General features: G+C 57.4%; 1 protein-coding gene across 1 annotated transcript; it reads right to left on the minus strand.

Moving 5' to 3' along the window:
* Window positions 1-453: 453 nt before the first annotated feature.
* RND2 (Rho family GTPase 2) lies at window positions 454-21,626 on the minus strand. The gene is made up of 5 exons (XM_040617743.1): window positions 21,470-21,626; window positions 21,300-21,387; window positions 7,000-7,109; window positions 2,794-2,928; window positions 454-1,926 (listed from the first exon to the last, which is right to left on the minus strand). The coding sequence occupies exons 1-5, from the start codon at window positions 21,569-21,571 to the stop codon at window positions 1,678-1,680; spliced, it is 684 nt and encodes a 227-aa protein (XP_040473677.1). The 5' UTR covers window positions 21,572-21,626; the 3' UTR covers window positions 454-1,677.
* Between the last annotated feature and the right edge of the window lie 4,078 nt (window positions 21,627-25,704).

Consider the following 25,704-nt stretch of genomic DNA (forward strand, 5'->3'; position numbering starts at 1 on the left):
AGCATTCCATCGTTGCTTGAGCTTTTCTTGTGCTGGTAATTCAGATGCTCCGGTTCCCCAAACAGCCTTCACGATGCAGCTGAAGTTTAAGACCTGGCTGGGAGAGCAGACACAAAATACAAAGTCAAAAGCCGTCTTCGCTTGCAGCTATTGACACAGTGAGGCCAGGGGCAGCTCGCGTCAGCTCAGACTGGTGGGTCGGGCATAGACAACCTGCAAATGCTCCACAGCATTTAAGGATTCAGGGTGGAGTGAGAGGTTATTCAAGGCAGGTGCTTCAGCTCCAAACTGACTAGATGCAGCTAAGGCCCCTGTATTTTTCACTGAAGTGTCTGTGTGAGTGCATTTCAAGAGCTAGAGAGATACATTAGACACAAACAGAAGTCAGGCACTAAGACATCTTGAGAGGATGCCTGGTTTGACGATTAAAAACGAACAGAGCCAAGCACTATGCATTTTCCAACGCTGTTTATTTGTTTTCTGGAGCCCACCGACACAGCTGGATCTGGCAATGGAGCAGCTTCTTTTTCCTTTAAAGTGTCTATGCGACATTAAGTCAAGGCTAACACTGTAGTCAAAGGCATTTAGAGAGGGCAGCAGCAGAAGCAATGAGAGGTGTTGGGAGGAGGCTGTACAGCAGGGCAGGAGGGGCAGGGAGCACCTTCCCTCCCACTGCCGCAGCGGGGACAGGGTGCAGAAACGCCTATCATCTTTTTGGTTATCTGTACCAGACAAACACAGCACCATGCAACACAATCTGCAGCTGGAAATGAATGGGTGGAGAGCAGGATGCGGAGCGGTATTGCAGGCTGCTTTGTCAGAAGCTGTGTGCCTGTGGCAGGGAGCAGTCGGATGAGTAACCAGGCTGTCAGCAGCTGGGACACAAGCTCCCGAGTGGCATTTGCTTGCTGAGGGGAACCACAGTTCTCAGGATGCATCGACTGGGATAGATAGACCTCTCCCTTGGAGCCAGATCCACACTGCTGCATTTCAAATGGAGTTCAAGTACCTAAAATACCGTGTAAAGAGCCACCTATCTATTTTCTTCCCAAAAGGTGGACTACTGTGGTGTCTCATCAGGCTAAGGTTCCTTCCCAGAGTGCCTTTGCTCCCAGCTCTGGCCCAGACCTGCACCTTCCATGGTGACTTGCTGTCCAGCCTAGCTGAAGGCAGCACCACCTCAAAGCATCACTCCTCTTCTAAAGGAAGATTGGAAGAATACCTTCTCCCGGTCACACTCTGCTGCTAGCAATCCCACCCGCCTCCCACCCTGCAGGCCAGGTCCCACACAGCCCCCCGCCCCACGCTGTGCGTGCTGTGTAGCTGCACACAGGCGCAGAGGCTGGGCTGCAGGTTCAGGAGGGTGGCACACACACACAGGATCGCTCCCTTTTACATTGTTTCACCCAGCCACAGACCTTCCAGCACCTGAATACTCCTCTGCCAAGTGGTTCCATCACCCCAAGCAATCCGCACAGCAGCAGCCAACCCAGAAGTCTCCACGGTGGGGGGTGACACGAGCACCCCGGGTTGCAGCTGGGACCTTTGCTCAGCCCTAGAGCCTGAGAGAAAGGCTTTGGCAAGGCGGGCTGGCTCCCGCAGCCAGCACCATGCCCTGTCTCAGCCAGTTACTGTACAAAATGGACAAACACACACACGTTATTTACAGCCCGGTTTTCACATGATGGAGCAGCTCTTGGCTCGGTCTTTCCTGATCTCTGTGTCGTTCAGTAAGTCCGTCCTGCCAGGCATCTGTGATGCCCGCTTCAGTCCCCGTTTGGAGTTGCTGCGCTTCAAGTTCTTGTGCACCCTGTTGACCGAGGCAAGCGTGGTCACATGAAACACATCCCGAACGCTGTTCTCCGAGACCTTGGAGGAGCACTCTGCATAGGCCACTGCCCCGATCTGCCGTGCCAGCGCGCTGCCCTGTGGTCCAGAGAGAGCGGGAGGAAGAAGGAAGAAGGTTAAGCCACCAGCACTCTGCAAGGAGCATCCTTTCACATCGCCGGCAGCCCCACCGGAGCGCCGGGGCACAGGCGAGAGCGGCTCTCCCACAACGTTCACTCATCACCCATTCACTCGGTGCGAGACCACCAGACGTGAGGGTCTCTCCCGAGCAGACAGTGCTACCGGGTGCTGGACCCTGCATCAACTGCAGGTTCTCACTAACGTGGTGCCCCCCCCCGCTGCAGCTGAGGACAACCCCTCTCAGCGGGACAGTCACCTGGGACCTGCTCTGCTCAACGTGGCACCAGGCACAGAGCAACCCAGGGCACGGCCACCCCTGCACCGCACCAAAGACTGGGGTCCCCGGGCCAGCCTGGGGACTCCACTGGGTCCACTGGCAGCTGCAGCCCCCCAGACCCCCCCGGCTGTGGCCAGCACCCCTCCAGCAGTGCTGCCCCGACACTGAACCCAAGCAGGACAGTCACTTGGAGCAGAAAGAGCTGCACTGAACTAGGAGCTGCAGAAGCACAACACTCCCCTTTCGCCAGTCCAACTTGTCAAATCAGGCATCTTCACCACCTTTGCGGACAAACTTTTCAGCTCCTCACCAGGAGACTGTTCAGCAGAGCATCAGGAACAAGTCAAGGTCTGCCAGAGCTGGGGCAAAGAGCGCCGTAAGCATGAGCAGCTCAGCATCCATGAGCCAGGATCAAACCAGCTTCAGACCGAGACCTGGGCACAGCGGGTCGTTCGCTGCTGAGCTTCCTCGGACCAGTAGCTCCTACAGAAAAGCCCCCTCCCCACCTCCCCTCCCTGAGCCCTAGGGGGATGGCTGCTGAAACACACCTGCTCGTGCGTCACGGGGATGAGGCGCTGCTTGGAAAGCTCCCGGAGCGTGTTTAGGTCTGTCCGCATGTCCAGCTTGCAGCCGACCAGCACAATCTTCGCGTTGGGGCAGAACTCCTGAGTTTCCCCTTGCCACTGCAGGGGAGACAAGAGGGAGAAGGTGCTGAGGGGCTGCCGGTGTACAAGATGCTTCAAGAGGTCCAGTGGCACCTCCACGTCAAGTTCGTTTTGGCAGCAGGCAGCCTGCGAAAGGGGCAGGTTGGAGCGACAAAGGCAATCACAGGGTCTCAGCTCATTGCTCGCAGCCCCTTTCCAGCCAAGACCCCCCAGCCTTGGGGGGAGGACAGGCCAGCAGAGTCGTGCCATCAGCTCCTCCCGGACACCATCGCCCAGCCAAACACTCCATGACTCCCTGCCACGGCAGAGCCCACCGGTCTGATCCACAGCTTCTCCTGCTCCCACCAGCCAGCGGCACTTCCCACTCCCACGGAGGAACGGCAGCCACGGCAGCCCGGGGTCCCTGCGCCTGCTGACCACCACCACGGGCTGCCGAGCCGCCCTGTCCTGGCTCATCTCTGCACAGGACCTGGAACTGGACCAGTCAGGCTACCCAGACTGCTACTGGTGCCGCTCCAGCACCACTTGTAGGTCTCTTGCCTCGGACCTGGGCTGGTGCTGCCGCGAGAGGGGATGTGGCATGGGCAACGGTGGGCACCATGGTGAGGGGGGGCTGTCGGGGGGGACGCAGGCTGGGAGCAGCTCTGGAGGCTGTGCTGGAGATGGGAAGCACAGGGCCAGCCAGCTTTCGGTGTTCTGCATGTAACACGAAGCTCTCATGGGATGGGGTTTGGAAAGCAGCCCCCCGAGGGCCAGACCGCACGCGCTCGGGTGCGTGTGGCTTTTCCAAACGGGGGTCGCAGCTGCTCCGAGACTGATGAACTCATCAGGGCACGTGAATGACTGCCACAGGCAAGGATGGGAATGGTCAGCGTGCCTCTCGGACAACTTCATGCTCGTTTGGGCCAGATATGCCCTGCAAACCTCTCAAATCAAAGCTGCAGCCCCCTGCGCTGGGCCACAGGAGCCCACTCGTGGGCACGGCTGTGGAAAAATAACCACCCCACAGCCCAGCACACAGAGCTGGGGCTCCAAAGGTCCCCCTTGCTGGTCCTCCCAAAGGTCCCCCTTGCTGGTCCTCCCAAAGTCCCCCTTGCTGCCCCTTCTGAACCACAGGCGGCAGGGAGCTCTTTGCAAATCACACTCATTATTTGCTTATTATTGGGAGCCACCTGTTAAAGACTTTAAGATATTCAGAGCGCAGCTACAGCCAGGGAAATAAAGAACTGAAGCAATGGAAGAAGGCCAGGGCAAACATCCACTTCCTTCATACCAACAATCCCTTTCAGAGCTCCAAAAATTAATGCCCAAAGCGCAGCTAATTGTCCGCAGCAGTAAATAAAACCATCACCTGTGACCTCCCCCTGGGGAGACCTGTACAACCCCATCAGCACATCAACACCCCGGTTACTGATCTGGTGTTTCTGAAGCAGGAGGCAGACAATAAAGAGATTACCCCTGGCTAAAGATGTCACTTGGAATTAGCAATTTCCTTCTGCGCTAACTGGCGGCTAGGCATGTGCCTTAGGTAATTAGAAGGGCAAAGAAAACCAAGCCCACAACCCAGTGTCCATAGCCTGGTGGAGAAAGGGAGCACCGAGAACGCCCCAAGTTTCATTCAACCGATATCAGACCGAAGCACTGCAAAACAGGGAAAAATCTTATTTTCCATCAGGAGATGGGCTCAAGTATCTTCACCATGAACCTCCTCCCCTGCTGCCAGCGACATCTGTCCACCAGGACTCACGGACATGCCCAGCACCCAGGGCTGCACAGCTACTGGGAGATGCTGGTGTCACAGCTGCAACGCACCCACAAAAGGAGGATGATGCTGTTCTTTTCGAGCAAGAATTCAAGCACCCTAATTTACCTGAAGGATGAAAATCCTCAAAGGGATTGAGCTATCGGGTTTGTTCTTGCCAGGCAGAGGTCAGGGCTGCCTGGAATGACACAGGGCTCCCCGATCCGTGGGAGAGGTGCCACCCTCTTCCCACACGACTGACACCTTAGGGAGCCCAAGATTTGCTGCGCTATCGAGACTTGTCAGAGTGAAGGCACTACCCCACGAAAACCTGCTTTGTACAAAATGAAGAGCTGCTTGTTCACATTCTCTCAGCTGGCTCCTTCCCTTCATCTGTAAAGGCAGCCCAGACATCAGAAGGGCAGCGATAATAAAGATTTCCTCTGCTGAATTAGCATTTCTGCTGCTTCCTTCTTCGCCTGATATCAAGACCCAAAACCCATTTCAACTTCACGGCGTCTCAGGAATTTTCCTCACCTCCATAGGCTGCATGCCTGCACCAAAGGAAACAAGGCATCTACTCAGAGGCACTTAAAAAATCCCCTGTGATTTAGGGTTTATTTTAAGTCACCGTATCAAAAAGACATTGCCTAACAGTACTCAAAGCATCCGTGAGGCTGCACAGGGAAGACCGTGCACTGAGTGAGCAAGTGTGGGCTCCCATGAAGAGCGCACAGAAAGACACAAATAAATCCCAACCCCAGCTAATTATTGACGGGTTTGCATCTCATTAAGGTATAAGTGATTTGCTTGCATTACTATTCTGCTGACTTCCACGCCGAGCAGTGAATTCTTTCAGCCCAGATGAAACACGCCTCCCTCCACCCAGCACACTTGGTACCCAGGACCTGCTCTGGAAACAAACACTGAGCCATTGACCGAGTTATCTGAAGGGTCTTTGTCCCCTCACCAGGACACTTCTGAGACACAGACCTACTTCTCAGCCCTCCCAGCAGCTGAGTAAGAGGCACTTGCTTCAGCACAACATTTGGCAAAATGTGGAGAGGCCAAGAGGGCAGCCAGTACAATGGGACTTGTTCAGCATGGCCAGTCCAGCCCCAGCAGCCTGGGGCTCGCTGGGGAGAACAGCTACAGGAATCACTATTCCGTAGCGCTTTTCACGCCTCGGTGTCTCCGACAGCTTCGCAAACAAGATGCCAGCCAAGGCTGGCCTCTGGGACAGGATGCAGCCGCCAGTGAGCTTTGCTGTGAGAGCCTGCTGAAACCACATCTCCCTGAATTCCATGGAAGGAAGCAGGGCACGGCCAGAAACGAGGGATATGAGTGACCAGGAGGCTATTTACCCTCTCCCCTGAGCAGCACCCTGAGCTGCTGGACTTCATCCCATCTCGGAGGAAAGCCTCGCATGGGAACCTCTCCCCAGGGGCCACCCACTGCCCCGGAGCATGGCAAGCAGGGACGAGCCGCGGTGCTCCGCAGTGGGTCCCCAGCCTGGTGGGGCTCTCTGAGACCTGCCAGCTAGAAACACCCGCTTTGCTGAAAGACACTAAGGAAAATTATTATTCTAATAAATAATATTTTCTTATATTCTAATAAATACAAATATATATAAAAATAATATTCTAATAAATAATATTAGCTTGGCTGCTAACGCAGAGCATGGCCGGTCAGCTCTGCCAGGGCAGGCAGTGTTCAGGGTCCTGCATGCTCTCCACTTCAGTGGCATTGTGCCGTCTCATTTTATTCATTCATAGGCTTGAAATCCAGTGCCACAGCTCATTATTCTTGTCGTCGAGCTACAGAGAGCTGATTGCTGTCTTTCCTACTGTGCAGATGTGACAGCCAAAAAACCGAGCTCTCTACTTGCATAGAAACAGGCACCAGGAGCCACTTCTCAACTGCTGCAAGCGACCCATCGCACGCTGACTGGTGGCTCTGCCAACAGGAGATGCCCACCGCTTCCCAAGGTCCATGGAAAACGGAGAAAACACCCTACGCTTCTCCCTGTCCCCACGTTTGTATGTGTGCGCACACGCAGACCCCACGCACACGCCAGCTACCGTGAGCAACACCATTCCCCGGGCTCCTTCCAGGTGGAAAGAGCTTGCTTTCTGCACAGCCCGCGTGGGGAGCAGCAGCAGCCACCCATCCTCATCCGAGCGTGCTGGAAGCCAAGGCTTGGCCCCAGGGTCAGAGCTTTTAGCCCTGATGACAGCCTGCGGGAGCAGGGACCGCAGCAGGGACCGCAGGGTGCTCCCCGCACCGCTGCAGAGCTGTCTCGCCAGCCGGGGGGGCACGCCAGCCGGGGGGGCACGCCGGGCACTCACCTTCTTGAGCACACTGTCCAGCGTCTCCGGGCGGCTGATGTCAAAGCAGATGAGCACAGCGTCCGAGTCCGGGTAGGCCAAGGGACGGACGTTATCGTAATACGCCGAGCCTGCAGAGAGGAGCGGGAGGAGAGCGGTGAGCAGCAAGTCTCACCCCACTGACTGCTCATTACCCAAACGGGCAGGCAGGACCCCCAGCCCCCCCTGCCTGGCACAGAGCTCTCCAGTAAGAACTGTTCCAGTAAGAGTTCCAGTAAGAACTGGAGATGTTGCCACATGATGCAAACAACCGCTCTGTCGGAGGTGAAGGATGCTGACTCAAGCTTCTGACCAGGAACCAGAAGTTTGATTTCAGCAGTTTGGATTGCAGAGAGATCGGTCCCTTGAGGGTTTGTCCTTGTGCCCTTACATCTATCCCTTTGCAGAGTGGAAATAAATGCAAGTTTTGCATCCCTAGGGAGCAGCCAGCAAGTCAGAGGTGGCAGAGCTGCGCTGCCAGGGCAGGCTGGCTCTGCAGGAGAGGGTGCCTGGAAGGGCTGTGGCACTGCGGAGCATCACATCCCTGTCCCCACCACTTGCTATGCAACCTGTGCCTTGCCATGCGGTGGCTGCACCGCTCACGGTGGAAAGGTGTGGCTGAGAAAACGCAGGGAACGCCGCTGCTGATTTTTCTGCTCCCTTGCTATCTTTATACAGGAGAGCTCACTCACGCAGCTTGTGAGAATTTCAGATAGCTAAAAGAATTGGTTTTGCTCAGGATTCGTGCAGGAAAAAAAAGACAGTCAGATTCTTTTTGGTACCTAAAAGATGCACTGGGATTTGGTGAACAAGCTGTAAAGGGGAGGGGATGAGTCTGTATTCTGCAGGATTTCTCAGTGAGCAGGCAGAGAGCCCAGCCTGACTCCTGCACAGCTCCTGCCGCACACACACGCGTGCGCACATGCACACACACACACACACCCTTCGATACGAATTTCAGGCATTAAAGTCATTGTCCCACACTGCTTTTATCCGAAGCGCGTCCTGCGTGCCACTGTGGATGCCTCAGCCCCCAGTAACGGCGCGCTCAGCTCACGGCTGCTTAAAACCAGCGTTTCGGTTTTATGTTTGGCTTTACGATGGCTTAAACTTCCTGGAGGGATGAGAAGCAGATGTTTATTTATGAAAAGGGGAAGCAGAGACACCAGAGTCCTTGTTGAATCTGCCTCCTCGGGGAGCGGATCACCCACCCCGAGGCCGGGAAACCGGATGCGCTTCCTGCATCCCCCAGGACCCCCAGACCCCACACTTTCCCACCCTGGGAGGAGGGTGAAGCACCCAGCCCGGCTGTCAGGTGGCTCCTTGATGGAGTTCAGCACCTGATGAATTATGGATGATGGGGGCTTATGCTTCCGGGAGGATGGGAATCTGCCCGGGATAAGTGTGAGAGGAGAATAGGATGATTCTCCACATGGGCTCCGACCCTGGCTCTTGTCTGCCCCAGGGCTCAGGACTGATGTACAGCGGAGCGGGGGGCACAGCTCCACATCCAGGGGCTTTGCAAACACCCCAGATCCCTCTGCAAGAGTCAGACCTGGCTGTGACCGCTCCTGCCTCTGCCCGGAGCCCGCACGGGGCAGGCTGAGATGTGTCTTCCCAATCCTACCCAGCTCCAGAGGCTGCCCACCCACCCTGCCCTCAACACCCACCCACAGCGAGACACCACCAGCAGCTCCAACTGGGACCTCCACGGCACAGAGCTCCGGGCATGCTCTGGCTGGGGCAGGCACCAGGGCATTCAACAGCAAAATTCACAGAAAAATGGGCTACAGGTGTCCTACAGCCACGCTGCTGCCAGCCTGCAGGAGCAAAGGCACCCCCCGCGCCCCCCGCTCCTCTCGGAAGCCGCAGCCTGGGTCTCCATCCCTGCAAAGTCACCGGGAAGAGCAGCAGAAGGGATCCAGCCCAGAAGAAAGAGACCCTGGTCTCTGCAGAGCCCAACCCGGCTCCTAGAAGGAAAGTCACGTTGCCGGCATGGAAAGGAGCCAGTCCCTGCAGTGCCTTGGCCAGCCCCGGGGACAGGGATGCAGGCTGGCACGCCGGGCACCACGGCAGCCCCGCATCCCAAGCGCGGGAGATTTCTGACCTCGCTTCAGGCTCAAGCTGCTTCAGTTCACAACCAGCAGAGCCAGCAGACCTGGCCCCAGTGACGTGCTCCCCCCACGCAGCAAGGTGACCCAGTCCCCAGTAAGGATGGGGTCACCTTCTGAGGCAGCACCAAGCCACCAGTCTTGTGCCTGATGTGGTTTTACTGGGTGGGATGTGAGATCCAGCATCGATCCGCAGGCTTGGGTTTGCTGGGTCCTTCATCCCATCCATGCCCTCTCCCCCATCTCCCCCATCCGTGTGACGGTGTCTGCCTCCAGACAGGGGCCCCCAGCACTCCGGAGGAAAGCTCCCTCCGTTCCCACACACATCCTCTCGCTGCAGCTCCTCAGCTTTACATAAACACTGCAGATAAATCTGCCCCCTCCCAGCCCAGGAATGCTCCTTTTGTAGAGGTGGTTTTGGCTCCATTGAGCACAGACATTGCCACAGCAAACTGTATCATAGCAACCTTCTGCTCCTCTCAGCAGCCAGCCAGCTCCTCGGTGGAGAGCATCCAGCACCCGAGAGCATCCAGCGCCGGAGAGCATCCAGCGCCGGAGAGCATCCAGCGCCAGTGCAGAACGAAGCGTGACCCCTCGGTTATCCCACAGAACCAGCACCATTCCCACCCCCGTGCCAGGAATTGTGCTCCCACCACCTGGGACCACAGGAGGGAAGGCCCCTGTGCTGGCAGGAGGAGCTGAGGGAAGGGATGCACTAGGTCAAGAACCTGATTTTCTTCATGAGATCAAAATCACCTTTGTATTCATTAACTTTCTGCTCCAACTCCGAAGGGCAGGAGCAGCCCCTGGCACCTTCAGCTCACCAGCTGCTCCGGCAGCAGGTAACAGCCAGTGCTCACAGCCTCTGCCCCACCGCAGGAGACCGATGGAGACCGATGGCCAGGGCTGCCCAGCAGATCAGGGGAGCTGCTGCCCTCCAAACTTGGGTAACCTCCAGCTTTCTTTGGAGATGTCTCTATTGAATCAGGAGATTCTGTTTGGGGGATTATTCTTCCAGTTTTTGCATCTATTACTTTTTCACGGAGTATGACAATTAAAAAAAAAAAAAATCCTAACACAAAAGCCTCAGTTCCCTCCAATCCAGCTCTTCAGTTTTATTGATTCTGAGCACTCGACACCTTTCAGATACTCCAGCAAGACACCCCAGAGACCCACAGTCTGGCACTTCTGAACACACACACACGCCCAGGGCTCATGTGTCTGCAGCTCCAGCCTTTACTGCATGAGTCATTCTCCCACTTGGCACGCAGGTTTGCAAGAAACAGGACCTACGTGCATCTGTTCGTGGTTAAAGAGAGAAAATTGGAGGAAGCCAAAAACCAGCTTAAAAATAAAATCCACACGGTTGCTGTCTGAAATTCAGGGGTGGATGCAGCCGTGAGTAGCTCCTCTTATCAGCTGGCAGCCCCCCGAAATGCATGGCACTGTGACTCAGAGATGCTGCTCTCAGGGGCAGGGGACCAAAACGTGCCGTTTCATCTACACCAACGTAGCCTTAATCTTCATTTGTTCCTTATTAGCTGTTCTGAGAGATAATGAGCCTCCTCACCCGGACATCCTCCATCCCACAATAGCACATTACAAACCAGGAAAGCAAACAGGCTTGCAGAGCCGCGATCTGCTCTGCAAGGGGCTCCCGCAACCCCAGCCAGCTCTGGTTTGAAACAGAGACCAGCACTGCCAAGACCTAAATTTTTCAGCATCGCACTTGTCTCGGAGGGCTCACTGTAAACTCTCCCCACCGTGCCAGCAACGCTGCGGCACATGCTGCTTGCCACAGGGACAGCCAAGAACATCCTTCACAGAATGAAGCAGAAATTCATCCCAGCTTTCTGGAGCGCTGCATCGACAAGCCCCGAGCGCTTGGGGGTCACCTCCCCGCACGGCGGTGCCAGACAAGCAGTGGCTTTGGAGAAGATGGCATCTTTGCTAGACAAATCCCACGGCCGGTTCAGCCGAGCCTTTGTCCGGAGGACAAAGCCGCCAAAGCAGGACCAAGGTGCAGCTGCCTCAGCATCCTCTCCCCGCGCACGGCCAGAAGCCCGTACCACCTCTCAGCCAGCATCCATCAGACGCGGGGAGACCACCCCCTCCACTGCCACGGCTCCAAACCACCCTCCGTCGAGCCCCAACCGGCCACCTCTCGTGTTTCCCAGGACGGGGGCTCAAACCCCCCGAGCCGCCGCGTACCAGCACCCGTGCTCAGCGCTGCCTGCGGCTACGCCGGGCTTCCCGCAGCTGAACTCTCAGCTCCAAGCGGCCTTTTGCTGCAGAGAAATTTATCCTGCTCACTAGAGGCAAAGGCTCTGCGTGCCAAGGCACAGCGCTGAGCCCCCCTGCCCCCCCCCCCAACCTGGGGTAGGGGCTCCTCGATGCGGCTGCACAGGGGTCCGGCGTGGGAGCGGGAGGCACACGCTCCATCACTGCACCAAACCTGGTTCACATCGCATCAGGTGCCAGGGAACGGCACGGCTTTGATGATTAGGCATTCCTCCGCCAGGGCAGATGATGAAGAAGGTGTTTAATAATATATTTTATTTATATCACACCTTTAAGACTGCAAACGAACTGTCTGTACAAGTCACAGACGTGCTGGGCAGGGAACAACCCACCCAGCTGCTCCAGGATCGGATGGCAGCGGTGCGGGAAGAAGGGGGCTGCAAGGGGCTGTGCCAGCTGGGTGCCCCCCACCCCTGCCCCCCACCCCTCACCCAGAGAGGCTGAGCTGAGGGGCGGGGGGGGGGTGTCTGAGGCTCTGGAGGGGCTCTCCCCAGGCAGGCAGGCATTTGCATGAGAAAGGCACACGTCCCCTGCTAGAGCCTGGCTATTGTCAGGGAGCACATACAAGCCTGGATTGAAAACCTGGCCCTGAATGAAAGGCCAGAAGTGGCAGCTGTCCCAGACACCCCAGTACAGAGGCGAGGCCAGTCCCCATGGTGAGCCCACAAAAATCTCCGCTGGTTTTCCGAGACATCCAGGATGCTCCAGAGCTGCCATTTCCTCTGCAGATGCAACAAGAGGGCACAGAGTCACCCGAAAATATTTCCCACTGCTAGAAAAAAAGGGGAAATCAGCCCGGAGAAACAATGGCAGGGTTTACAGCGGAGGGTGAGGAGGAATTCAGCCCCAGGGAACACTGGAGAGCAGCAGTTAAACAACCCCAAAGGTCATGCCCACTCCCCTTATCCTGGCTGCAGACAGACGAGGGAAGAAATTTTTCTTCCCTGGCCCCTTCACTGAGCTCAGCCCCACTGTCCCACAGCCCAGCCAGCACGGGTGGGAACGGGCAGGTCACAGACCCGGCACAGGACCCCCCCAGCCGGGCACACAACGGGCTCAGGTGTCCCTTTGCAAGGATGAAGCCACCGGTGCCAACACGCCACCCGTGCCTATCGCCGTGCCCACTGCCACCAGCCCCCGCGTGGCACAAGCCCCAGCCACAGTCCCGCAGCTCCTGTGGCCGCATCCTGCCTACAAGATACCCCAGGACACCTCCTCCTGCGAGGCACCCCACTGGAGCCAGGGAGGTGGGATCCCCAGAGCCCAGGAACCGGCATCTCCACGCCAAGGGACTTCTCAGAGACCACCCCTCACTTAGGGGGAACCGTAAGCACGGCCAACTGCAGACACGGGTGCTTGCCTTCAAGATTTTAGTTGCCCTTACAAAGGCAAAAAGTGATGTTTGAAGAGCACTAGGTCGGTGTGCCCAGCATGTGATGGACCAGAATATGCAAATGCCCTCCTCATTCCCTGTGTCATTAAGGCTGATGAGCTTTACAGACAGGGGACCAGGAAACCAGCCATTGCAGCCTCCCAGACTGCAAGAGCTGCACATCAGGGAGACGATGATCTGAACCACCAACAAGTTCAGAGACCGACTTCATCCTCCCAGCGTGAAATCAGACCCTCTCTCCTGAAAGAAAAAATCAGAGGAGTTTTTTGTTTGAAGACTGATAACGTGCAGCAATATCCCTGAGCACCCTGCAGGTCCCCGCTCAGCCGGGGCTCAGAGACAGGTTAAGGATCCCTGACCCTGCCCAGCTCGTTATTGTCTGGAAGGGGAGGATGATGCAGATCCCACTGATATAAAAAACATGTTTCTGACACTGATACAGTGCTCATTAATTAGAGTCCAGCCCAGAAAAGCGCCAAGTGGCAGAGACAAGAATTAAAACCCTGGTGACAGACTGGGGGACACTGGTAACGACGGGCTCTGGCAGCACCGCGGTCCAAAGCCCAGACCCAGTTCCAAGGTCACAATTATGAAAGAAGCAGTAATTAGTGACATTAAAGATTAAAGTGAGTGGCACTAAGAGCAAAGCAGATCTGGCAAAATAAGAGTCAAATGGAGCCACCATCGTGCCAAGCTCCACTCTGCAGCAAAGCCCTGGGCATGCGACATGCCGGGCTGATAAATGCACGCTGCCACCCCTGCCAGCACCCAGGTGCCCTGCGCCGCTCGGGGTGCCCTGGCTCTGCCCACAGCAGCCCCACAGCCAGGCAAAGGCGGCGACAGCTTCTCTCCAAGAGGCCATCCCCACCACGCCATCCCCATCACAGCCCACAGGGCAGAGCTTTCACCACTGCATCCCCGGCGCCTTCCCACCCAAAGCCCCCCCAGCAGCAGGCTTTACTGGGGAAGGAGCCCCCGCCAGCCTTGCAGGCACAGCCTCAGGAAGGGTTTACCCAAGCGATGGTCACACATTTGTCCGAAATCAGGGTATGACAGAGCCCCACAATGGGGAGGGCTCCAACCTGATGGCCAGCAAGGTCAGGGTCGGAGGGTTGTCATGACATGACACAAAGCCCTGGTGCCAGAGAGAAAGTGGGGAAGACAAGGAGAGACGAGGCATCCCACCGAAGCTGGAGGGAGACAGAAAGCAGCCGAGGGAACTGCCCCTAGCCCAGCCCTCCAAAGGACACCAGGCACAGTAGGGCCATCGGTCCTCCGGCTTTTGCAAGCTCCTCTGATGGCTGGACCATGACGTTTCTCTTGTGCAACACCGCTGCAAACCCCTGAAGTGCAGAAAAGGAGGAAACCATTCCATGACATGGAACAAGCAACCGTCTACAAAGTGCCTAACTGAAACAAGAGCTAATCCGCTTGGACAATTAACCTCTGCTCCTAGTTCTTACGATGCACGTAAAAAAATGAGTAAAATACTAAACAGCCCAGCTGGCATACCTTCAGGACGGGCATGATCAGGATGAAGGGAATGGTATTCGCACAGGCTGAGGTGGCATTTCTGGGCCCCTCTCCAGATCTGATTACTGGAAACCTGTCACTCGGGAGGAGGCTGTTCTGCTGGATTTACCAGCAGAGGAATCCTCAGCTCAGGCAGGCACAGGGTGCTTCTGCCTCATCCAGGTCCTGTGCCCTCTCTCACCTACGCAGCTCACAGGGATCCAGAGGAGTTTGCTCAGGTGCAAACCTCGCTCTGGCAGTCGGGAGGAAGCTCTGGAAGCTCCTTGTAGAAATCCCTGCTGGCATCTCTGGGGGAGCATCACCGAGTGCCTGGGGTGGGAGGGCTGGGGCTGCAGAGCAGCCCGAGGAGCTCATCCAGGCTTCTCATAATCACGCTGGAAACCATCCCTCTGGCAGCTGACAGCGGAGACAAATGGGAGCTCAAGGTCCTTTCCTGGCACTCTTGCCACATCGCGAGGGCAGCGGGCATTGCTGCCTGTTACCCCTCCTGGGGGGTACAACAAGGACGAGGAGTGGCAGCAGATTCCCAGAGCACAGCCCGCGCACGCCCCAGCTTTGGGAAAGGCGTCCGAGGGCTGAGCACACACCATTATCTTTCTGCAATGTTGCACATTTCAGGTTTGCTGTGCATAAGCAGCAGAGCCGTCCCCGAGGGCTCAGCTACCAGATAAGGTTTCTCCCCACAGGGAAGGCTGTGCCTGTACGCTCTCGTGAAGTTTAATCGAGTGAAGATTTAATCTTCAGAATCTGGGGCAAAAGGAAAGCTGCATCCGTGTCCTTGCTGCACACACGGGGTCTGGGGGGCACATCGGCCGGCTCCTTCAGAGCTCCCCCTCCCACACAGCCCCCTGCCACCACCCCACCCCCCCGTCAGCCGAGCCTGGGCACACCAGCACCGTTCGGTGGGGCAGGGGGAGCGTCCTTGGCAGGGTGCTGGGCGAGGACCATTAGAAAAGCAAAGGATGGGGCATGACTGCCCTGCTCCAGGGAGTGTCTGCAGGTCTGTTGATGTGACCGCCCCGATAAGGAGCTTCCACTTGCCCTAACCAGGCAAAAAAATCAGTATTAAAGTGGCACTGGGAGGTGGGTGCCACAGAGGCCAGACTGACAGCAGGAGGAGGGAGAGCGGAGCGGTGCTGTCCTTGCCACAGGAGAGAGCAGATCACCCCCATCCTGTGGGAAAGGGGTCTGCATCAGAGCCAGGAACAAACCCACCCCAAGGAAAGCCCTTCCTTGCCCACGAGGTCACAGCAGCCCACAGGGTTGGCTGGTTGTCGCCAACGGCCCCATTCCTCAGCACCCCTGTGACACCCAGGACACCCCCAGCCCCCCAGAGGCTGACCCTCCTGGATCGCAGGGGAGAAAGGATGGATGCTGCCCTTGCTGCAGGGAGGTGCAGGAGGAGCAACCTCCATCCCTCAGCCACACAGCGTTGCAGCACCCCCACACCATGCCCAGCCCAGCGAGACAATCCTCCCGGGGACTGTCATGTCATGTCATGTCACGTCTTCTCAGGTCCATCCTCCACCCACCACTCCAGCATAAGCGTTTCTGCTGCTGTTTCTGCTGCAACTCTTTCAACTTCTGTCTGACTGGTTACTGACCTGCCTGAGAATGTGACCCAGCTGCACATATTTTTAGGCTTAACTACGTATTTGTGCTGAGGCAGAACACAAGTATGCTGGTTTCAGGCTCCCAGCCTCAACAGGGAGCATGGGAGGAGCTATTTTGGTACGGAAAGGGCAGCTCCACATTTTTCCTTTTGCCTCAGAGTGCAAGTGGCATTGAACTCCTCCCAAGACAGAACTTGCTCTTGCACTTTGGAAGAGGCAGCCATGGCAATCCTGGAGCCGCATGCTGGGAATCCACGGGACAAGCCTCAGCATCCATGGAGATGCCATCGCTTAACTCGGCCCCTTTCAGCTCTCTAATCTCATCAACATTCCTCGGAAGTTCCCCTAAAGAAGGATCTGTTATCGCAGCCTGTACGTTCCCACACAGGCCATACCAAGGCAGACTGTTTGCTGAGTACAGGCGAAGAGGGAGGCGGAGGGGGATTTGCAACTCACAGCGTTATTCTTGTCTTGAATGCGCATCTGCTTAAGAGACAGGAGCCCCAGCGAAGGGCTGGCAGCAACTCCCTTGTTGTGAGCTGCAGCACAGAGCGGGGCACAGTGGCACTGCTGAACCTGTGGCACTGGTCTTTGCAACGTCGTGGGATGTCGTAGACACTGGGGGTCTCAGCAGCAGTGCATCCCACCAGTCCACAAAGGACAGAAAAGTCTTCTCCAGCAGCTTTCCAAGAAGACAGGGATCCTGTGCAAGGCACAATGCCAGGCCTGGGTCTCCCCCATGGCCACCGGCACAGATGCCCCTACCAGGCAGCTCCACTCTGAGCTGGGATCTGCATCAGCAAAAGATGCACCGAGCAGATAAATGAATGGTCTCAGGTCACATCACTGCTCTGCCTGCCTGCACTTGGAGGCCACAGACACAGAGGGCAGGCAGAGCCTCCTGGCATAAAGGGGTGTGAGCCAAAAGCAGTGAGCCCAGGCTGCCATGCACAGCACAGCTTCCTCCCCATTATAACTGGCAACAAAACCAAAAAAACGCCTCGGTACAGGGCAAAGCCCCAGACGTGCCAGCATCGACGCCGCAGCACCTGGCCTTGCCAAGGCAGCAGCGTGGCCTGAGCCCATCTCTTGCCCTGCTGGACCCAGCTCTGCGGGGCCGCCGGCACGAGCGTGGCATTGGGCCAGTCCAGAGATGCAGGCAGTGGGTCCGCTGGCCATGCCCGGGTCACCGTGGGGATGCACCGAGAGCCCGTCCCTGGGGAGGCTGGCCGGCGCTGAGCGCCCTCGGCACCGGAGACCTGCTGAGCACCACAGCAGCCTCCAAGAGCAGGGCAGAGCCACAGACACTCCCTGATCCCACATCCCACAGGGAACGCAAGTATCGCATCGCTGGGGAAAACCTCCCTGCCCGGGTTCGCAGCCAGCGGGAACTGCGCTCCCCTTCGCACCTCTGAAGAATGGAAATGAAACTCAACTCCTCATCACAAAGCACTGCTAGTGATCCCAAAGCCACCCGCCCCTCCTCCACCTGGCCACAAGGAAGAAACCTCTTCCCCGACGGGTCTGGGGCACCGGCACTGCAGGTCCGGGAGGCACCCAGCCCTCCGGGAACAGCACTCCCAAGCCACCAGGCATCCCGTCGAACAGGAGTTTCCCCCCCACCCCAAGGGACCGGCGCCATGCAGAGGAGTTGTTTCTGTGCCGAACACTTTCGGCCAACAGGCAACAAAGAATTTGCCAGAACGGGAGCAGGAAGAGCAGCAAAGCACCGACCGTGTCCTCCGTAAGGCTCATGAGCAGAGGTGCCAGGGCATGGCAGCTCCCCAGAGCCAGATCCCTGCCCACCCTGTTCAGCAGGCTGGCTCCACAGCCCTTCCCTCGCACACACAGGGGTCCAAACCGCTTTTTAAGCAGCACATAGCACCGGCTCTCAGGGAGGACGGGAGGGATGGGACATCCCTGCTGTGCTGTGAAATGGCACCCGAAGCAATTTCGCTCCCACAGAGAGCCCTGAGGTGGGACCAGCTTAAACAGAAACAAACATGAGATGCAACCAGCACCTGCAGCTGATGGACAAGGGGTCAAGCTCAGACTTGGTTCACTGTTCTCCCTGGTGATGGTGCAGGGTCCTTGCACTTGCCCTGTCTGAGCAGCTCAGATTTTCATCCTCGTGAAGGATCCTCAGTGCTGGAAACTCTCCAGAGTCACCCTCCCGCCCCAGGAAAAGTAATCAATAGACAAAGGGTTAAAAGACATTTCAAGGAAATCGGAGGTCCCAATACAATTTGGGAGCCATTCAGTTCTCCATCATTTCTGTCCACCCTACGGCAATATGCTTCTAACTAGATTTACTGCCTGCCTGCCAGCTGCTAATGTCATAGCCTGCATTTGCCACTTAGCAGGAGGGGCAATACTACAAGCCCCCAGGGAGCAGACAATGTCCCAGTTTGTACAGGGATTATCAGTGGGATTTCTGGGTGGCCAGGTAGGCTGTGGCCACGCTTGGTCACAATAAAGGGAATTTTGCAGGCAGATTGCTCTTGCCCCGACACCCATTGCTGGCTGATGCTCAGCTCACCCTGCACAGCTTCCAGAGTCTCCGACCACTGTCACGACTATCTACGGGACAGGGGGGTAAAAAAAAATAAATAAAAAAAAAATCAATAGTCAGCTTCTCTGTCCAGGTCTCTCTTCTGATTTCTGAAGATCATCAGTTCCAATTACTTACCTAAGAGATGGTGAGTGTTTAAAGTCTAAAGGGCGATCTTGACAGGGTGATGGGAGCAGTTTCCCAGCACCTCCCTTCCCGCTCTTGCTGGGATGGAATTTATCATGAACAATAAGCCCCTGCATGCAAAGCGGCTTGAAAGAGACAGGAGGAAGCACAGAGACAAGGGAAAGTGCATCCCAGTGCCCGTCATTCTGCATGAGGAGGGCAACCAGTTACTCTCAACCTCTCCAGCTCAGCTGGTTCAATTCACTATTGTGCAAAATTTCTTTTCCCAAAGCTCCTGTTTACAAGCGTCTCCGAAAGGTACTGGAAATTCAACAGCAGCTTGCAGTCCACAGCTAAAAATATCAGCGTGATTACTAGGGACAATTGCTGTGCATTGCTTTGCAGGACTGTTTATTGAAGAACTAGCTCCTGTGTATTTCAAATCAAAGCTGCAATGGAAGGGAATTTATCCAGAAAACTATCTAGCAAACTTCATCTACAAAGCTGTTAAAAAAGGTGTTACATTTTTCATAAGGAGAAAGGAGAATCAAAGTTCATTTCCTCTTGGCTATGGAGATAAACATTAGACAAACTTGTATCTTTTGTTGAAAAGGGTAAAAATGAATGCGACAGCACAAGATGCAGGTATCAGATACACAGCTTTATATCATGTCCTTTTCTTTTAACGTTCCTAAGATCGAAGGCAAACATTCTGGAGAATTCCTAAAAAGCAAACAACGCACCAAACACGCTGCCGCACGCTCAGGTGGGGAAGTTTTTCACGCCAAACACAGACACTCGGAGCAAAGCCACCCAGTGCCTAACAAAGACACCCCAGCCGGCCCCTTTCGCAGGCTGTGGAGCCCAGGGCTGGGGAGCCCCCGCACCACGGGGTGATCCCAGCTGGGGGTGTACGCACGAGCACACCCAGGTGATACGGGGGGTCAGCCACCCCTCGCTCCCGGCGCACCCCGATCCCAACTCACCCCATCCGAGCAGCTCCAGGGAACCCTCGGCAGGGAAGGCCCCCAGCTCAACCAGGATGGCTTCGCTGTCACCATCCATGCCCGAGGGACCTCACGCAGACACGCCAGCCCAGCACCATCCAGCCACCACGCAAGGACTCCCACACAGCTCCCCATCACACGTGGAGAGCCGATGCTTCACCTGCGGCTCCAGCAGCCCCGAGAGCCAGCATCCCTGCGGCTCGGGCAAAGCTAAAGATCCCTTTTTGTCTAGAGGAATAAAAGCCAGCGAAAGCAAGGCCTCCCGGTCAGGAAGCTCCAGAACAGAGTCAACAAACGCATTTTACATGTTAGAGCGGGTCCAACGCTCAGCAAAGCCACCACCCCAGGTAGAGCAGTGCTGATCCTACGGCTGTAATTTGATGGATGCAAAATTACAGCGAAGAATTGGACTGTACAAATGCCAAGAAAGTCCTAGGTCACGTTTTCATTTACTATTGCTCTCAGACACTGAGAGAACTTCACCGGTCACAAAGACACCCGAAATTACAGGGAAAGGGCATCAGCAAGCCCGTGATGTGCACCCACCATCCCAGCACAGCGTTCAGCCGCACGGTGCGTGCGCCGCAGTCCAAGCAGGCTGGCAGAGGGAGATGACAAGGTGCACGCCAACGGCGCTGGGTGCCGGTGCTTTACCAGCTCTGCACCGAGCACCGCACCGGCCACTCAGGCCTCCGCAGAAGGACAGCGCGACGGGTGGGGAAGGGTCTCGGTGGGCTGAGGCAGAACCACAGCTGAGGGCACAAACGGGGCAAACACGAACCAAAAGGAAAAGCCCCCAGGAGCCCCCGACGCGCCGTCGCGTTGAGCCATGAGTGGACAGTGCGTCCCACGCTGTGTCCCCCTGTCCCACGGGGCGTCCCCCTGTCCCACGCTGTGTCCCCCTCCGAGGCGCGTCAGTGCCCCCCGCCGCCCCCGCACCTCGCAGGGTTGCGGCGCTCCTGGGACACGGAGCCGGTACCCCCGGGCAGCGCGGAGCCGGGGCCGCACCGCGGGCACAGGGACCGGGCACCGGCACCCCCCCCCGGAGCGGCACCAGGCACACACCACCGGGCACACACCGCCGCTCCCCCCCAGAGCGGCACCGGGCAGCCCCCCCCCCTCCCGGGGCGGCACCGGGCACACACCGCCGGGCCCCCCCCGGACCCGCACCGGGCACATACCGCCACCTCCCCTCCCCCCAGAGCGGCACCGGGCACACACCGCCGGATCTCCCCCGCACCGGACCCGCACCAGGCACGCACCGCACGGCTCCCCCCGTCCCGGAGCGGCACCCTCTTCCCCGGACCTGCACCGAGCACACACCCCGGGCGCCCCCACCCCGGACCCACACCGCACCGGGCACACACCGCCGGGTCTCCTCCCCCCTCCCGGACCCCATCGGGCACACACCGCCGGGCGCCCCCACCCCGGACCCGCACCGGGCACCAGGCACACACCGCCGGTCGCCCCCCCCCCCCCCGGGACCCTCACCGGGGCTGCCCGCGGCCGGGGCGAGTTCAGCGGCCGTTGGATCGCGGGGCGCAGCCGCAGCCCCAACCCGGGGTCTCCGCGCAGGGGGGGACACCCCGGCCGCGGAGAGCAGCCCGACCCCCCGATCCCCCCCCCCGGGGGGGGGGGGCAGCCCACCTGAGGTATCCCACATGTTGAGCTCGGTGCGCTGCTTGTCGATCTCGAAGCTGGCCGTGTAGTTCTCGAAGACGGTGGGCACGTAGCTCTGGGGGGACGGAGGGGAGAGCAGAGGTGAGCCCAGGCCGCCCCCCGGGCCGCGCCCGCCCGCCCGCCGCCCGCCGCCGCACCTCGGGGTAGCAGTCCTTGGCGAAGACGTGCAGCAGCGCCGTCTTGCCGCACTGCGTGTCCCCCACCACCACGATCTTGCAGCGCGCCAGGTGCCCCTCCATGGTGCGGGGCCGCGCCGCCCGCGCCGCCGCTTTACCGGGACGGCCCCGGCCTGGCCGCGCCCCCGGCCCCGACGGCACCAACCAGGCGCGGAGAGGAGCCGGCGCTGGGCAGGGCCGCGCCGCCACGGCCGCCCCCGGCCGCCTCCCGCCGGCCTCGGCCCCGGGAGCCGCCCACCCCCCCTCCGCCCCCTCGGGGCGGCCTCCCCCGGCGGCACTGCGGCCGCCCCCCGCCCGCCCGGGCACGGCCCCGCCGCGGGCTGCCGCCGCCCCCGCCCGGCGCATCCCGGAGGAAAGGGGGGTGGGCTGGGTCCGGAGGGGGGGGGCGGGCCGGAGCCCCCCCGACACCGCGCTGCCTGGGGGGGCGCCCCCTCCCACCGGACCGGCCGACGGGGGCACGGGGCTCGCTCCCCGAGGGGCTGGGCAGGAGCGGCAGCTGCGCCGGTTCTGAAAATCTCGGCCCTCCGGTGCCAGGGACCAAGCGAGGGCGGGGGGGGCGGGGGGGGGGGCTGTTGGCCCCCCTTGCCCGCCGCGCAGCCCCCCCACACCGGGCAGCGGGTTCTGCTGCCTCCCCCCGCAGCAGGGACAGCGCAGCGGTGCCTTTAATTAGCAGAATCGGTGAATAAGGAAAGGCTCCGCTAATATTTCACTGGCCACACTGCAGAGATTTACCGTAATGGTAAACTTTCATCTGCCAGAGACAAGCTGTCTGTCACAAACGGCAGTACAAACAGAGACAATGAGACAAAGCCAGCCTGAAGAAGTGGAAATTAAAATGTTTTGGCACTGAAACCGGATTTATTAATGGACTGAGGGGGCAGCTTGGTTTTGCTGAAGTCACAGTCAGTTTTCCTCTATAAATATTGGTGCTGTGTGTGAAATCAGGATGAGTAAGGAACAGAGGTACGGTGCAAGGTGGGGTGCCGTGCGGGCACGCGGTGGATGTGGGTGCTGCACTGCCTTCGGCCCAGCACCGGTAAGGACGTGGCAGCCTCCGTGGGTGGCACGTGCTTTGGAGACCTGGCTGTGCGCCCCATCCCGTGGTCACCAGCCACACAGGTCCCCTGTCTTGGGATGCACCCCCAGGGTGTGGGCCCACTGCAGGTGGGGCTGAAAGGTGCATCCTGAGCTGGTCCAAGGAAAACTCAGGTCCCCGCTCATCTTCTCATCCCAGGGCCCTGGGAGCTGAGGGAATGTCCTGGAATCGCGGTAGCCCAGCTCATGTCCTCACCTGGCCTGACTCCTGCATCGTATGGGCTGGGAAACTGTTGTCAGTCAATTCCTGCTCTGTAGCTTGGCGCTGTGTGTTGCTGCAGCATCCCGGTGCCTCCCGGTGTCGCCCGAAGCGATGTGATGAGTAGCTGTCACACGCTTCTTTCCTCCCACCCTCCCCGGCGAAAGGAGCCTGTGCACCACTGTCTTGTGGTTTGTAAGCCCTGTGGGTTTTTTTCTGGCCACCCGATGTGCGTGCGTGTCGCTCAGCTTTTATGTGAAGGAATAGAAAGAAAAGTTCCTCGGGCTTGCAAAAGTTCCTCAGGCTTGCAAAAATTCCTCGAGCTTGCATATGCAGCTGAGGAAGCGCTGGGTGGCCATAGGTGTCACCCTGAGCAAGCTGTCCCCCTGGCCAATGCCCTTTCTTCTGGAAGCTTCTCACTGTATTTCTCAACAAGGAATTATTTTATTTGCTTCCAGAAATAAAAAAAACAAACAACGAAACAAAACAACAACCCAGCAGATTATTGTGACCCTGCTTCAGAGGAAGCAGGAAACTTTCTGGAGGGAATATTCAAGACCTTTGCAAACCTGCCAGCCACACTGGACCCCCCCGGGGGGTGGGGGGTGGGGGGTGGGAAGCAGCTGAGTGCCTTTTGCTCGGAGCCACTTGGGGCACTGTCACTGCTAAGCCTTGTGTCCCATTTGGTGCAATGCACCTTTTGGCAGGCAACACTTGCAAAATGTATTAGGCAACCTCCAGTCACGGTGTAAATTTGCAGCGCAGGATGCAGAGAGAGACATGCTGTGACTGTCACCACGGATGGTGAGGCGACAGATGGCTCCCACACATTTGCTCCTGAAAATGCTTCTCTGGCGGCTAGATCCTCCCTTGCCGATCCTCAGGGGTTTCAATTGCTGTTATGAATGAACTTGATGGTGGTATATTTGTGTTATTTCCTGCCCAAAGGAACTAGAAGGCATCCCCAGGACCTGTACTAGGGAAATGGACTGGGAGAAACCAACCATTGCTGAAGGACCCGCAGCCCGGGGCTGACCTGGAGCCTGTGACATCTTGTTCTTGTGCCTGCACGGAGCCTCGGCGTCTGGTCCCCTACAGCCAGTCTGGACCTAATTATAGACATGATGAAGAAGGTGAACGTAACGAGCGAGGAATCTCGAGTGCTCTGTTGTATGGCCGTGACCCCTGCAAGGTGCACACATAGACCTAGTGAGAGGTGCCTGAGTGTCACCCCCGAGGACACAGACAGAGCTCGTGCTTGTCACATTATGCATTGACACGTCCTCTGGATATTTACGGTGCATGTATTGCTGGCTTCGTACCTGTCTTTTCTGTGCCATTTGTCCTAGTCTGCAGCATCTTATTTCCACTGGTAAGCCTCTAAACGGGGACAGCAACAAGGGATGCCCTTTAATTTCTCACCAGGTCTAGCCTCAAGTGTCTTTTTGGACTTGTCAAACATGTGAAAGAGCTAGAAACTTGCCAGGTAAAACTGTGGAGTATTGCGAACTGTTAACATTCAGCAGTTAAATCATTCAGCCCTGAATGGTGCGTTATTTGACAGTTTCTCCTAAAAGATGAAGGGGTGGAAAAGCGGTAGAGTTTGAACACATGCAGCAAAAAGATACAAATCAACAACAATTAGGAAGGTTAAAAGAAAGAGAAAAAAAAAAAAATCCCAGCCAAATCCCCTTTCATGTGTCCAGCCTGTTTACATTCTGTGCTAGAATAACGCTGATCTGACTCACTGCTGGCATTAATGAAGTTTGCACCTCTGGGTGAGCAATTTAATTTATCTCAGCAAGCCAAAGCTCATTATAACAGTCCATAAATGCTATCAGATGAAAGCAGCATCCTTCAGCAATCTCGGGGATTAAAGCAAGGAGGCATTCAACTGACAAGGCTGGAAAGACTGCAGTCAGAGCATGTGTGGTACAGGCTGAGGAGGCACAATACCTCAATTACTGCCTCAGATTTGTGTCGAGAAAGTGGTCGGGAGCCTCTGCAGCACTGCTCTGGAGGGGAGCAGCTCCCCTTCCCTGCCTCCCACCCTCAGGACATCTCTCCTTGGGATTCCCCAGGCCCAGCGGCAGCTGGAAAGGCACACGGGGGTCTGGGGGACTCCACAGGTTGGCTGCAGATGGTGGCTCTCCTGCAGGGACCAGGGGGCTCCTCGGAGGGGCAGGGGCTCGCCGCACCCAAGGCACACAAAGAGGGTCAGGGTGGGAGGAGGAAAATGGCTGATTCTCCCATTCTGACCCTTGAGGTGTGGAAACCTCCTTGACCCACACATCCTCTCCCACACCGGATTTGACTACTCAAAAATTGCTTCTCCCACCACCGTGCTGGCTTCCGCTTCGCCTGGCGTGGGGTGGAGGCAGGGCAGCACAAAGCTGCGCCCATCCCACCCCTTCTGAAGGGGCCACGGATCCAGCTGGGTGCACAGCATCAGCTCTGGGTGCACAGCACCAGCTGGTGGGGTGATGCTGCCAGCCCAGCTGGATGCTGGTGGCAGAGGTGCTGTGGGAAATGGTTTCTCCAGCAGCAGGAGAGATCTCCATCACTTTCGTGTCTGAAAGCACGCATCAAAATGAAGCATTTTCAGTTTCACAATTCTTTTTGATGTGGAGAGCAGGGGGAAGGGATGGAATGAACAGAAATGAACCCTCAGAACTGCAGTTTCTTTTCCATTTAGTTTCAAACATGAATTGCCTATCCCGAACACAAATTGGGGGAAAATGGTTTTCTTTATAAAATCATCCTTTGAGCAGGCCCAAGACGGGGAGGCAGCATCCTACAGGCTGTGTGTGCTTGGCTGGGTCAGGTCCCTGCCCCACATCCAGCGCAGTGCAAAGGTCCCTGCTGCCATCTGAGGGGCAGGGCTTCACCCGGGCGCTGCTCC

Source organism: Falco naumanni, chromosome 18 (genome assembly GCF_017639655.2).
Source record: "Falco naumanni isolate bFalNau1 chromosome 18, bFalNau1.pat, whole genome shotgun sequence".
Taxonomy (NCBI): Eukaryota; Metazoa; Chordata; class Aves; order Falconiformes; family Falconidae; genus Falco; species Falco naumanni.